Genomic DNA, 15,045 nt, shown 5'->3' with positions numbered 1-15,045 from the left:
TACTTTACTTTTGTCATTAAACGGATTAATTAATAATAATAATCAATTAATATTTGTCAACACATCATTTGATGATAACACATTTGTTATAATTATTATATTATTATAATTGTTTCTTCATGTTTATCTCATCGTACTTCTGGTGTTTACTTTACTTTTTGTCATTAAACGGATTAAACTTTATTTATCTACGTCTCAATCTACGTCTACAATCCTGAGATAGTACTTTAAAATATTCGTATAACTTTAAAATTTAAAGCACCACTGCACCATCGCAACATCTTCCTGATCCCCAAATCTGCTCTTAAGAATGCCGGATGTGAAACTCGCACTTCAGTATAGAATGGAATGGTGCGACAAACTGTGTTTAGTTCTTTTACAGCATAGACTAATGCGTGGTTCCCACTAGCGACGCAACGCAACGCAGCGACGTATTGACGCAAAGTGCTTTATTGCATAATCACAAGTGGGAACTGACGACGCATCAGTGCTTTTCTTACGTTGCGTAGGTTGCATTACGGTGCGTCGCTAGTGGGAACTAAGCTTTACGTTGCGTAAGTTGCGTTAACGGTGCGTCGCTAGTGGGAACCAAGCTTTACGTTTCGTAGGTTGCGTTAAGCGTGGTTCCAACTAGCGACGCAACACAAGGACGTAACGCAACGCAAGTGAATTGACCAATCACAAGCGATGGCTTATTCGCTTGTGATTTCTAAAGCGTGGTTCCCACTAGCGACGCAACGCAAGGACGTAAAGCAACGTAAGTGAATTGACCAATCACAAGCGATGGCTTATTCGCTTGTGATTGCTAACTGTCTATAACTTCGCTTGTCATTGGTTAAAGCGCTTGCGTTGCCTTTACGTCCTTGCGTTACGTTCTTTATTTATTTTATTTTTTATTTTATGTCTTTAGGCAATGTGGCCAAGGATTACCAATAGTGAATTAATCACTGTCCTATCAGATAGGTGGTAATCCCCTGTATCAGGGGCTATTGTGTGAACCAGTTCAACCCCCTACTCTTTTTCGAATAATGAACTGGGTTCTTTAAAGTACACACAGGTTATAACTGTGTACACTGGACCTACGGTTTATAGTCCTTATCCGAGAAGACTTGTTCCACCACCAGAACTAGGAGCGAGTCGGCCTCGACGAACCCTTGCCGATGTTGTTGTTGGCTCTTTAGGTACGGTTCTAGTGGGAACCAAGCTTAACTGTCTATAACTTCGCTTGTCATTGGTTAAAACGCTTACGTTGCGTTTACGTCCTTGCGTTACGTTCTAGTGGGAACCAAGCTTTAGGGTGCGTCGCTAGTGGGAACCAAGCTTTAGGGTGCGTCGCTAGTGGGAACCAAGCTTTACGTTGCGTTACGGTGCGTCGCTAGTGGGAACCAAGCTTTACGTTGCGTAGGTTACGTTACGGTGCGTCGCTATTGGGAACCAAGCTTTACGTTGCGTTGGTTGCGTTACGGTGCGTCGCTAGTGGGAACCAAGCTTTACGTTGCGTAGGTTGCGTTACGGTGCGTCGCTAGTGGGAACCAAACTTTACGTTGCGTAGGTTGCGTTACGGTGCGTCGCTAGTGGGAACCAAGCTTTACAAATATTTCAGATTACTGATTGAATTGTTTCATCTTTCAAGTTTCTTAACATGTTTTTGCATTTAACAATCAAAGACATACATTAATAACGGTTAGATATTTTATATTATTGTGCATACATATCGTTCAGATAATTAGTGCTTAACAAATGAAACAAAGTGTACTATAGTATAAAACACATTTAAAATGTCAAAATATTATAATATTATTATTACTATTGCTGTATTGAACTCGTGTTACCACACTATTTTAACGACAGACAGGCTGAGAAACGTTTCACTATAACAATAGTGAATTTAACAACATTACCTTGGTGAATTGTATTATGTGCACCAGCATATTATCAAATTTACTATGGAGCACCAAGTCCGCGCTACATCCGCACTTACCGGTGGTCATGCACCTCTAGGCTATACTTTTACAACATGACCAATAGACAAGCAATAAGTTGCTTTTATTCCTTTAATTCCTTTATATAGCTTATTAAAGTTGTCTAAATTCAGAAGATGTCATTGCGCACGCGAAACTCATGCCGCGCCCGCGACCTAGTAATAACTCTTTCCTCTCTGTTATAAAAGCATAAAAGCCGATATTTTCTAGCATAGACATTCAAATGTTTTCTTTTCTTCAGAAATAGGCACCTTATTCCTCTCTTGTTCAAATAATTGTGTTTCTGTAATTTGTCGTGCTTCCAGTATTTCCTTTGCTAACCTGTTAAACGGTTTGTCAACATTTTTGCCAGATTGCGCGCTAGTTTCAAAGAAGTTCAATCCCATTAGTTCGGAAAATTTCTTGCCAGTACGCGCGTCAACCTCGATTTGGTCTTCTTTATCCGTTTTGTTGCCAACAACAACCACTCGTATGTTTTGGTCAGCACTCTTTCGTATACTTTCTATCCAATCTTCTAGATGATCAAACGATACTCGCGATGATACATCGTAAACTAAAATTGCGCCTATAAAAAATATAATAGTTGACATTAAAATAGCTTCTATGAATACAATGCATAGGCCTATACTAAAAGTAATAACCTCATATTATGTGTGGTATTATTCGATCGAAATGAATTTAATAATTGCATTAACAATCATTATTTGGCAATCCAATATGTTCGTGTAACTATGCTCAAATAGTCTAACATCATTAGAATGATCAATCTAGATGGTTACTATTACATTAATAATATTCAGTATTTGACTCATCATTAACTTTTGAACATTCATTCATTCTTTTGTAATGTGAATTGTCACTTACACCACGACACACAGAGTACTGACATTGACAATGTCTCGCGTATTTTGCTCATCTCATGTTTGTAATTATTAATGAGTGTTGATTACATATTTTTAAACAACATAAGCCTATTCCAATTGAATGATTACTCTGTCACGTGATCACTTATTGATTAAAAACTGAACGATTACATTTCCCTGATGTTGCTGTATTAGTTTATGGTATCAATCAATTTAAAATGCGTCGTCGAATACGCTACACATGGACATTGTGTAATTTGAATTACCCATTATAAATTAGGTTTATCATAGGCCTCATTATCGACATTCTAGAATAACATTATAATAATTAACTATGATGAATGCATGCCAACCTGTAAACCGTTAACATTATGTCGTCATTGTCATCAATTTTGCTATATCATCATCGTCATTCTCATATTTAATGTCATCATTATCATTGTCATCATCTCTATTAGGATCATATCGTCGTCACTGATGAAAGCGTGTCAACAATAAATCGTTTTGGACCTTAACATGTCGTCAAATTCAAAACCATTGTCATACTTATCGTCACCATTATCATCTTAATCATCATTAACAATTAATAATCATTACATTTATTGTGTGCGCACACACCCATGAAGCGGTAAAGGTACCAAACAAAGTGATCTTACCTTCTGCACCTCTGAAAATAGTTGTTGTCATGGATCGAAAACGCTCTTGACCCGCTGTATCCCATATTTGCAGCATCAATTCTTTTCCTCCTACTTTGACAGCCTTTGATCTGAAATCAACCCCAACTGTAGCAACATAGCGTGGAATAAAAGTATCTTCTACAAAGCGTCTAACTAGGCGGGTCTTACCGACTCCGCTGTCCCCAAGAACCAGTATTTTGGCGCCAAGTCCAGTGCTTCGTTCAGCATAAGACTCTCCCGTCTTTACGTTCATATTCACGGCTTAATTCTTAATGATACTCTGCAGCCTATGGTATATAAACAAACACAGTAATTATTATCCAAGAACAAGTAGTTCTTCTGTTCATGACAGCCAATTATTCAGCCAGAAGCCACACTATCGATTAGTAGTTTTTTTTCTCTTTAAAAACTACTTGAATACGATAGCATAAAACATTGCCAAATGTGTGTCAATTAAGTCGGAACGCTCTTAGGCTTGGTTCCCTGGACGCAAGGCAAAGACAGGCGTAACGCAAGTAATTTAACCAATTACAAACGATGGATTATTCGAACTGTTGATTGTTATTGGTCAACTCGCTTGCGTCACGCTCACGTCTTTGCGTTGCGTATATAGTGGAAACCAAGCTGTATACAGTATCACTAACCGTATTCATTTAAAAATCAAAATTGATAATTTCATTTTTGTAAAAATTAATTATATTGATTACATAAGTCCAATAAGGTAATCAGAACTTAGGTTTAAATTCGGGCAGGCCTATCAGTATTCGGATACTACCGTATTTTATATTGCTTTACTGGTAGCATGTTTTGCATGTATTTCATATGTATTGTTTCACAAAATAATTAATTATTTAACAAAAATATAGTCATCAAAAAGTTGACGATCCAATTGATTATTATAGTCAAATTGTTATCAATATTATTGATTTTGAGCATTGATAACAATCTCTTGACTACTCCCTCAACGACAGATTGTAATTAATTTCTGTTGTACAATGGATACAATAGATGGATCTTTATGAATGAGAGAGTCGTTTAGCATGACAAATATGCGACTGCATGCATGAGCTACCATTCAAAATACCATCCATATTTACTACTACTGTACTACTACAACGACGAACGGTGTGTGTACTGCGTAGTATCGGCAATTTGAATTACGCTGTTTCTGTCTGACGTCGTTACGATATCATTTTGTTTCCAACACACCAATACCGTGTAATAATTAAGGTAGGCATATGTATATTTTGTAAAGATATTACGTGTTTTATATTTGGTGAGTTAGCTGTGTTTATAATGGTGTATAAAAACTGTTATATAAGATAAAATACTAGTATGTTTTTTTGTATGTTTCTTCCTCTATTCCATCACGCTTATCTATTAATATATGAATGCATGGGTTACTATACTATCATCGTTAGACTTGGTTTTTGTAGTACTGTAGCTGGCTTAATTTAAGCAAGTACTTAGGTTTAATGAGACTACAAATACCATATTATTTGTTGAGTTTAACATTCATAATTTAGTATACCATACGGCTTCATTCAATTCCAATTCATAGCAGACGTCTTTTGATTGGTTTTTACAACATTGATATTTTTGGCACGTTTAATTATTCATGAAACCACGTGACGATGATGTTTTTTTTCTAATATTATTTCCTCCATAATACGCATCATCCAGTCTGGAATGTAGTAGTAGTGCTACAAATATGTTTTCTAAATCTAAAATTCAACACACCAAACTTAAGTCTGTAGCACAATTTACGCGCCGCGTTTAAATGCTGTCGTGAACCTGGACCGGTATTATACCGTGTGAAAATAAGATACCTGTACGACACACCAAAGTGTCCCCTTAACGGGATGTCCTCTGAATTTGTTTTGCCTGTGGTGTTAAAACCCCTTTCGTCGCCTAAATAATAGGGGTGGCCCAAAGGAAGGATTCACAACAAGTGTGACGTATACTGTATTATGATTGGTCTGTCTGTCTCTCCGTCCTTTTTTTTTAGAAAGTAGTAGCTGTCAGTCACACGATACTCCGACAACAAATATGTGATTGTTATGGTAATATTATAGTTACGAATTATTGCCGTAGAGTACCGTAAAGAATATTACTCTATGCATATTACGTAATCATATATTATTAACAGATATTATTTGCATCTAAAATAGCTGCTAATAATTAATAAGTTAATTCTAATGCTGGTAGGCCTATTTATGTGGTGTGTTGGGCAGGTCAACTTATTAATTCACGTGTATACATCAACGCTTATACGGAAACAGTCGTTTTCATCTTGCATCCATGTAGGCCTATAATAGTATAGGGCCTACGGTACTGATTATACTGTAGGCCTATTAGTTTCTCAGTGTATTAACCATGGAGGAGGTTCATATTCATCAACACTATTCGCATGGTGGATTATCTGCTGTCTAGTGAATGGCCGAATTTAAGGTATAAACCAATAGATTTCCCATTATACGTGCTGGTCAATTATATAGAACGTTCATTATTACTATAGGCCCTAGAACTAACTACGAGAATAGCTTATGTCGCGGTCAACTCATAGTATTAGGCATATTTCGCCATCATTTTACAGGCCTACCACTGATGAAGTTGACTAATGAAAATGGTGATGACATGACTATGATGATATTAATTTAAATAAAAAATTATGATATAGTAATACTCCTATAATCGTTAAAAACGCGATGCTTACATACTTTGCCATATTTTTTAGTTAAAACTATGACTAAGGTTCCTGAAATAGTAGTCTACTATTCGCCCGAGGTAGCTTTGGCCCGAAGCTAAACAATAAATAAAAATGATAATTGGCTGGTACTTGGCCTACAACATACAATTAAAAAATGTATGCCTAACTGGATGTTAATGATTGTGTTGATACCAATTAATAAAGATTTTTTAAAAACATTGAAAGTATAGACTGAAATAATTTCATATATAAGTTTTATAGGCCTACGTCTTGTTACACGCTAACCAAGATACATCAAAACAGATTAATAAAGGTTAAACAACATACTGTTTGATTCTACATGAGTTGTTTTGTAAAACATCCTCTTTAATGTATATTTAATGACACCAGCAGCCCGTGGCCGAATAATGAAAAAAATATACACATACAATGCTTCTACCCTGTGGATGCTCATTCCGGAAAGAATTTTGGCCTAAAGGTCTGGCAGATAAGATCAAATAATTGCTTATATTGTAATATGTTTTATATCCTCATGGTTATCTGAAATCTAATCTATTATACAGTTTTTACTGAAAAATAAAGACTTCTCAATTACATTAGGCCTACACGTTAAGATATCCTAGTCCAAAAAATAAATGATGAAAAAAATCGGTGTATGTTTACATCTATCCTAAACACAATGACCTGCAGCTAATTGTTATGATGAAACTGAAACTAACGTAACTTCACTCGAACAATACACGCGAGTATTTCACGTGTTATTGTAATGGCGTAGGCATAGGCCTATTAATAGAAATGATCATTTCAACTGTTTTAACAGGTGGAGATATAGAAAATAAACGAATAAAATTATTATACAATGGAAAGCAGAACAAACCGTAACAAGACCAACGTGTAAATCATAAATGATATGTAAATGTTCGTTGTGAGATCAACTTGACATGACATGACCCAGGTACCCTGGGATTATTAGAACTCATGAGCTAATGTTTTGGCCTGTCATGAATATCACGAATACAGATACAACAATTTCACAAGTTTCTCGATCTATTCAGGTATCATAAATTAATATCGAAGTCGACATTAGGCCTACTATTGTGCAATGACGTAGTTCAGATTTGATAATAAGGTAGGGCCTAAATTTTGAAACTAAAAACAAGAAAGAGTTGAATTTCTTTTACTCTAACCTGAAGAAACGAATAATACTTGCATTTTCTCTTGAATCAATGATTGTTAAAACGTGACTCAATGTCTGCTGTTCTTGTAAAAGAAATGTTTCATTTCTTAGCTAACATTTCGTAAATCTAGGCCTCTGAATATAACAGGTTGTCAGTATCTCCTCTAGCTGTCGACTGGCAGTGAACAACTACGAACCATGCTACTACAAACATCCTACCCACATAAATTACTTTTTGCTCGTCTGTTTTGCATAAACTGACACAGTATTGTATTTTATTAGCAAACTATCAGAAGAAATGTCATTGAAATCAATCAACGTTTCACGTACAAATGACATAAAATATTATTTTTATCAGCAATATGAGAAGAATTAATCCAAACCGTTGTCTCTACCTTTTGTAACTGGTTGAATGAATCGCCAAAAATGCAATTCAACCATATTCAACGTTTATCGATGATAAGCTTTATGCATCTAATCCGTTGAATTAGCCATATTTACACAAATCAATAATCAAGGCATGTTAATGAATCACTCTCGCTATCTAATATGCACAAATCTATCAAACACATTTTCTGAAGAAAAAAAGATTTTTAGGCCTATATCTTTTTATTTGTTATAAATACGCACTCTATTCGTGCGCTAAATATGTATACGGTATTGGTTGTTACTTTTATGTTTATCCTGTACAGTGTATATTGGTTGTGCTCTAATTTTATTGTTTCAATTCCGACATGAATTTCCGAAGGACCAATACATCTGACTAAACTATATTCTTCCTTTATATTTCCTTTACGATTTCATTTTAAATGTCCAATTAATTTCATTTAAATTTTAATTCAAATCCCTTCTAATATTCCTTTATTTTCGTTTTTTTGTGGTAACACTTGTGGTTACCCTGTTTCATGAAATTTTACTTATTTACTGTATTGTTGAATTGGAATAAAAAAATGTCCTAGAGTAATGATTAGCTTCGGCTGGATGGACCACCATCATAAATATAGTTGAAATAAATAAATAAATAATAAAGAACTTTACATAATACAGTATCTACAAACTGGATAATGATATTTTATAGAACAATTACTCTTGGTGATGCCGTCGCTCCTATCCCATTGTCTTTATACCAGTGTCTTTATACCAGTAAGTTTATTTTATGTTCTGGTTATCAGCTGATTCTACACAGGAAACTTTATTAATGTTAAGGGTGTACCAGTATTAAGACGGTATCGGTTTACCATAGTAGTTTTGGTGATATGCCTTGATTAAGTGTTGGATCTACAACTGTACTCCTGTATCGTAAATTTCGAGTGGGGTTGGTGAAATCTTTCCAAAATACGGGCGTTATTATCCATTATAGGGGATTTCTATAATTGACTGTGTCCATATGATAGGGGCTTTTATTGAGGTATTTTAAATTTCACGAAAAGTCTGCACGATTGGTATTGCGTTTAAAAGTTACTTAATTGGGGCTATAGGATAAAATAAAACAGCAAAAGTGTTTTTCATTTTCTCAAAACTGGTTTTTTTTTACGACACGATATTATCGCGTTTTAAACTTAAGTTCTAAAACGCGATTTTACCATGATAATGGACAAATGGCTTTTCATTATTTAGTATCATATAATTGCTGGTAGTAAGATGTTATTTTAATTTGATTTGATTGAGTAGGCCTACAAATGTCAAAGTATGACAATCGCCTTGCATTAAGTACAGTAGCCCACCGTCTTTGTGCATAAAGTTATATAGGGTACTGTAGGCCTAATGTAGTTAAAACAGTTCATCCAGTTTATATAATAAGAAATAAACGGAATATATTTTTCTGTGATATATGCAAAGTATAAAGTAACATAAGCGGAGAGATTTATGTGACGTTGGGATGATAGAAACGATTAAATTTACTGAGATCATAAACGGGAAACAGAAGTTAATTTGTAAGCCTAGTAGTTTATCGTATTGGAAAAGTAACTAAAACCACAGACTTTGAACAGGGAGTTGTTTTACAACTCCCTGCTTTGAACATGTTGCAAACGTACGGTCTTATACCATCAAAAGTATGCTAGATTAATTTTGTTATTGAAAACTGAACTACTTATTTTAAAGCGCATGCTCAGTTATACAAATACTGGTGAATGTGTTTATTTAAATTATGAGTACATGACTTGCGCCACCTATAGATGTAATCAAAATATCACGTTTTAAAATCGTAACGTTGTCTACCATGCCTTACACCTGTGGATAGTTTCCGCTGATTTTGGTTGTAATCAAGTTCTGCACATCTTTAAACCTTACTACTACTAATTATATAACAATACAACTAAAGTGTGAGTAACCCAGAACGAATAGAGATAGGCCTATTAGTGTACTTAACATTCTTCTTATTCTTGGACATAGTAATGTAGTCTATTAATTGATCTTTCTTGCTATTCCAGTGCTTCCAATTAAAATATTCATTAGAAACCATTAATAACTGTAGAACTTTGATGTTTTGATGTAAACCAGTTAAAGTATTGATATAATCTTTTGGTTACTGTATTGTGAGATTAGGTTATTAAGTAATTATTAAGGGAAGGAATTATATATTTCATCAAGTTCACTTTATAACTGAGCTGACGCTTGGGTTTTTCCGAAATTCTAATATTAATATAAAAACATAAGAATAATTCATTGCCTCATCATAATAGGGCGTAAATATCTGTATTCCTAATGATTTTCTGTGTTTTTGTTGAAATACAATTTAAATAATCAATACGTCAAGCATACCATCCACAACATTATTGACTTTGGATGACGTATTGTTATTGGAATGCGTTTATAAAAAAGAATACAATTAATCCAGTCCGAGTTGGTAATAATTGTAAAAATAAGATTACATTTGCTATAGGCAATACATTTTTTCAATATAGATAAAGAAGTATATAAATGGTGCTGTCCCGCTAATTATTATTTGTACAGTAATTGTATCTTGATACTTTAGACGGATACATGCTTTTAACTGTTACGACTGCTACACTGTCACAGACATAATACTTACATTTTGAATACTGCCAGTAGCCTCATGTACAATAAAAGTCCCAGCTTTTCTAACACAGTATAAACTGTAATAATAAGTAATAATAATAGTTGACCACACAAAGTTTGAAATGTTACAGTAATACGGAGTGGTTACTGTGTGACTAATTGTAAAAGAATAAAACGACTGGGCATAATACGAGAATTAACTCTTCTAAAAAGACTGATACTATTCAACCGGCATGAACACTATTAAAACTAAATCATTGTTAAACGTTAACAGTTGATTTGTTAGGTAAAAGTTCACTTTTTGTAAAAGAAAAGTAACTTGAACAAAAGAGAGTTTTATGATTATTTACTTGTTGTAGAAAGACCATTGTTATATTGGTAATAATGTTATATTATTACATATACCTTGACTGTGTAAACTAATGTCTTGTATTGTATGTTATGTTCTGTCTTGACAGGAGGGTAATTAAACCAATGAAAACATTACTGGGAACCATATACGTCTGTTGGACGTTACTATTAGTGGAAGCCAACAACACGACTGACAAAGGTAAGCATGGGAACCACTATGCCTACTCTACTTGATTTAATAAAAGACACGGTTATTGCTTCTATTGAATGCTAAACCTATCACTCACGCAGGTTGTGTGAATAATTATGGTACACATGTACAATGTCTGTGAAAAACGAAAACAAAACTTAATTTTAGCTCACAGCCTCGCACAGAAATTTGTAGCCTATGTAGGCCTAGACATATCGACAGGTTGTGTAGCCCTATTGCAGAGATTGGCAAAAATGTTCATATAGGCCTAAGGACTCATATAATCTACTTTTAATCCTGCCAATTCATCAAAAGGCAAATTATTTAATGTTGTTGGTATCAGTGGCTTGATTCTCAATGGTGAAAAGAACTAAAATTTAAAAAAATCTAATCAAATCGATAAAAACGCCCAGATAGGAATTTTGCAGAGCATTCGGGTAACATACACTAGCACTTTCAAATGCATGCATTGCAAAGCATGGCTTGAAAGACGCTATCCTTTTCTGTTAATCCATTTAGGCCTACTACGTCTTGTGATATTAAATCCTGGAAATGATTTCGCGTTTCAAGTTACCGCCATTTCTTGGCATTATTCCAAAATATGATTATACATATTTGATTAAACATTAGGGAATTTCCTCCTGCTTAAAGCAGGTTTAAAACAGTATAGCATATGGCACGAGATAGATTTGTTGGTACCAACTACAATACTCGAGTAACTCAAAACGCCTACGTTGATTTAATTCCATTGTACGTATTCTATGTAATATGTTGGCATAATTCCAAATATTTCTATTTATAAATCACTGTTATTTCATGGCCAGACACTAGTTAATATGTAACAACAATGCTACTAGTTTACTATCACTTGTAATGCTATTGATTACATATTTGTTTACTACTGTACTACCTCAAACTACTACTCCGCCATAACACTATCACACTAGCTACTACTAGTACAACACACCATCCAACAAATACCGCTCTTGCTTTTAGGTTTCTAACTATTCGTCCAGTATAAAAGATAAAGAAAAATAAACACGATAGGAATACAAATTGGCGAATAAAACAAATTATGTCCTATTATTCCAGGAAGATTTTAAAAGATATCTTCTTATTCCCGGGTACTTCAATCCATCAATTCACTCATTTAGAAGTTGTTGTACACGGATTATGTAATGAAATGAATGAAAATATTCGTGTAATGTTGGAACTTATTCTCTCTTGCAGATACAAATGTAGAACAAACTGGTAGCAGTTTCACGCCAGAGACTGTAGCAGCACTTTGGGCGGGATTCTTTGGCGGATTAATCGCCGTCTTTGGCATCGGCATGTTGTTCTACCAACTAAAGATTAGGAAATATGAAGAGTACAAAGAACGAGACGGACAAGTTGCTATCCTACCCCCAGTTGGAGATGTTACATTGCCTAGTAAAATAGGATGTTGTGGCCAATAATGCAACTACAAATATTACCTTATCTTTATGTTTAACTACTATTAACATCACTCTTTCAAATATCCATTATGGTATATACTGTATCTAATATGCGATTCTCCCAACATAACAAAAACACAAACACCAAAATAAATGATTTTTTAAGAATGTAATTGGAACTAGCTGTTAAAGATACCAAGCAAAATCTAGAAGAAAAAAAATTATTATAATTTTTCGTGAAATGTTGAAACAATGCAAGCGCAAATCAATATAAATAAGGTAATTCATAATGACTTAAGATAATGTATAGAGATAATAGTGATCTATTTGTTTATTTATCATTAATACTAATGTAATTTAAATCAATCTTTAAATTATAGACTAAATTATCTTCTATATTTAAAAAAAAGCTGCTATAGTATTGTGTAAAACGTTAAAACTAAAATGAAATCAAATATTTTGTACATAAATTATTTAAAATTCATGTTACAGTAAACATTTCAAAATAAATAAATTTTCTATCATAGATTTGTTTTTTTTTTTTTGGCTGAAAGTTATTTCTTTTTTCTTTGTTTCGGTAAAATTTCTCAACGCACAGAACGTCAAACGTTTCTAAACTTTTAAATATTAACTAATGGTAAATATTGTTATCCTATTTTGTATATATATTTTTTCCTATTAAGCTTATGTAAACAAACTGCAATTTCACTACAGTGCATTGTTTAAGTGCATAAAATGCAAGATCTTTGGATCGTTATAGGTGGCGTGTATGTGTCTGATAAACTAACTATACATTAATTGTTCAATACATTTTGCATTACGTCCCACATTAGGTAACTTCAGTGTTGAAAATGTTGTATTTGCTGCAGAGTATGCAATTCAATTAAATTCATCTTTAATTCGGAAAGTCATAATAAAGCGAACAAGAAAATTCCACAAACAGAATAAGTATATAGATATAAATCCAAAGGCAAATTACTGAAAAAATGACAATGCTGTGGGTATCAGTGGCTGGATCTCAATGCAGATACAAAAAAAAGCGAAAAGCTAAATCAAAACGATAAGTAAAACAGCCAGAAAAGTTAGCAAAGCTTTCGGGCAACACTTCATCAGTGCAAGTGAAGGAATTTGGATAACGTCATTGACGTCATTAACGATATATAAATTCCTTCACTTGCACTGATGAAGGGCTAGTGTTGCCCGAAAGCTCTGCTAACTTTTCTGGCTGTTTACTTTATCGTTTTGATTTAGCTTTTCGCTTTTTATTTTTGTATCTCCATTGAGATCCAGCCACTGATACCCACAGCATTGTCATTTTTTTTTCAGTTGGATTTATATATATACATATGAAAATAAATACTATATATCACAAACTGAAAGAAAATCTAACTGTTCATTCCAAATAAACCAAAAGTTTTGATTGTCGAATGAAGTGATTTATTTTGATGTGAATTAAGTAAATGCAATTTGTATTAACTAGTAAAACTGTATTTTTCCAAATGTAAATAAATCTCAATTTAGGAATATTTGTGTTTCCTTTGTTGATCTTGTGTATTGTCTGATACTTTACGGTTTTTTAAATACAGCCCTAATCATAGGACATACTATAAAGACAGCAGTTTTTAAAATTCAATTATTATGCAATAATATTGCCATATATGCACATATAGGCCTATTGCATTATCATCATCTTATAGTGTCATATTAACAATTTATATCAAAAAATAAAAAGGTCGAAATTTGGTCATTTTTCGAAAATTTTCCTTTACTTTTCACATTGCAGCATTACTATTGTTCCCTTCTCTACTACTGCTGCTATTGTGAGACTGGTTACAGCAGAAACATAGGCAGCTAGCCAGACAACACAGTTCATTGCCTATTGTTCCCTTCTCTACTACTGCTGCTAATGTGAGACTGGTTACAGCAGAAAAATAGGCAGCTAGCCAGACAACACAGTTCATTGCCTATTGTTCCCTTCTCTACTACTGCTGCTAATGTGAGACTGGTTACAGCAGAAAAATAGGCAGCTAGCCAGACAACACAGTTCATTGCCTATTGTTCCCTTCTCTACTACTGCTGCTAATGTGAGACTGGTTACAGCAGAAAAATAGGCAGCTAGCCAGACAACACAGTTCATTGCCTATTGTTCCCTTCTCTACTACTGCTGCTAATGTGAGACTGGTTACAGCAGAAAAATAGGCAGCTATAGCCAGACAACTACACAGTTCATTGCCTTTTGGTGTGGCACAAAATGCAAATTATCTATGCTGCATGGTTAGGGTTTAAAAAAAACAACACAGAAATCTTTATTTATCGATTGCGGCGTTTAAATTCCTGAAACGGTTGAACATTTGTTAACTAACTGCATTCACTGAATAAATAAAATAAAACCGGATCTGTCATGAGTGCTGGTTTGTTGGGCACTGATGTATTACGTCTGATGGACAATTGGAAGAGAGGTTGGAACGTTCCATTTTCCATTTTACAAAGTAAAACATGATTTTCTATGACTTAAATAGTTTACCATTACGTTCTTGTAATCGACATTCAGCAATTAAAAACAATGACTGTAAACGCAGATAGACTTCAGCGATGTATCCTCGTATTATTGTGTGCGGGTATGTTTCAGCGTCAACAA

At 34.0% G+C, this 15,045-nt stretch overlaps 2 protein-coding genes across 3 annotated transcripts; one reads left to right on the top strand and one right to left on the bottom strand.

The window, feature by feature from the left end:
* Positions 1-1,687: 1,687 nt before the first annotated feature.
* LOC140039963 (ras-related protein Rab-13-like) lies at positions 1,688-7,712 on the bottom strand. Of its 2 annotated transcripts, none has more exons than XM_072085551.1 (3): positions 7,420-7,712; positions 3,502-3,809; positions 1,688-2,547 (listed from the first exon to the last, which is right to left on the bottom strand). In XM_072085551.1, the coding sequence occupies exons 2-3, from the start codon at positions 3,773-3,775 to the stop codon at positions 2,189-2,191; spliced, it is 633 nt and encodes a 210-aa protein (XP_071941652.1). In that variant the 5' UTR covers positions 3,776-3,809; positions 7,420-7,712; the 3' UTR covers positions 1,688-2,188. The 2 variants fall into 2 exon arrangements, with proteins under 2 accessions (XP_071941652.1, XP_071941653.1); XM_072085552.1 differs by having other exon boundaries at positions 7,443-7,710.
* Positions 7,342-13,927, top strand: LOC140039964 (uncharacterized). Its single transcript, XM_072085553.1, has 3 exons — positions 7,342-7,361; positions 10,889-10,980; positions 12,202-13,927. Exons 2-3 carry the CDS (start codon positions 10,905-10,907, stop codon positions 12,426-12,428), a joined length of 303 nt encoding a protein of 100 aa, XP_071941654.1. The 5' UTR covers positions 7,342-7,361; positions 10,889-10,904; the 3' UTR covers positions 12,429-13,927.
* The last annotated feature ends 1,118 nt before the right edge of the window (positions 13,928-15,045 follow it).

Source organism: Antedon mediterranea, chromosome 2 (assembly GCF_964355755.1).
Source record: "Antedon mediterranea chromosome 2, ecAntMedi1.1, whole genome shotgun sequence".
NCBI classification, from domain to species: Eukaryota; Metazoa; Echinodermata; class Crinoidea; order Comatulida; family Antedonidae; genus Antedon; species Antedon mediterranea.
This window is presented reverse-complemented; position numbering and strand designations above follow the sequence as displayed.

What these genes read in the sequence shown, in the direction of transcription:
- LOC140039963 (XM_072085551.1), bottom strand. Translation starts at nt 3,775, where the DNA reads ATGAACGTAAAGACGGGAGAGTCTTATGCTGAACGAAGCACTGGACTT. An exon ending in TATTTTCAGAGGTGCAGAAG is followed by an intron (nt 2,548 to 3,501) that starts GTAAGATCACTT and finishes TATTTTTTATAG; the next exon opens with GCGCAATTTTAGTTTACGAT.
- LOC140039964 (XM_072085553.1), top strand. Translation starts at nt 10,905, where the DNA reads ATGAAAACATTACTGGGAACCATATACGTCTGTTGGACGTTACTATTA. An exon ending in CAACAACACGACTGACAAAG is followed by an intron (nt 10,981 to 12,201) that starts GTAAGCATGGGA and finishes TCTCTCTTGCAG; the next exon opens with ATACAAATGTAGAACAAACT.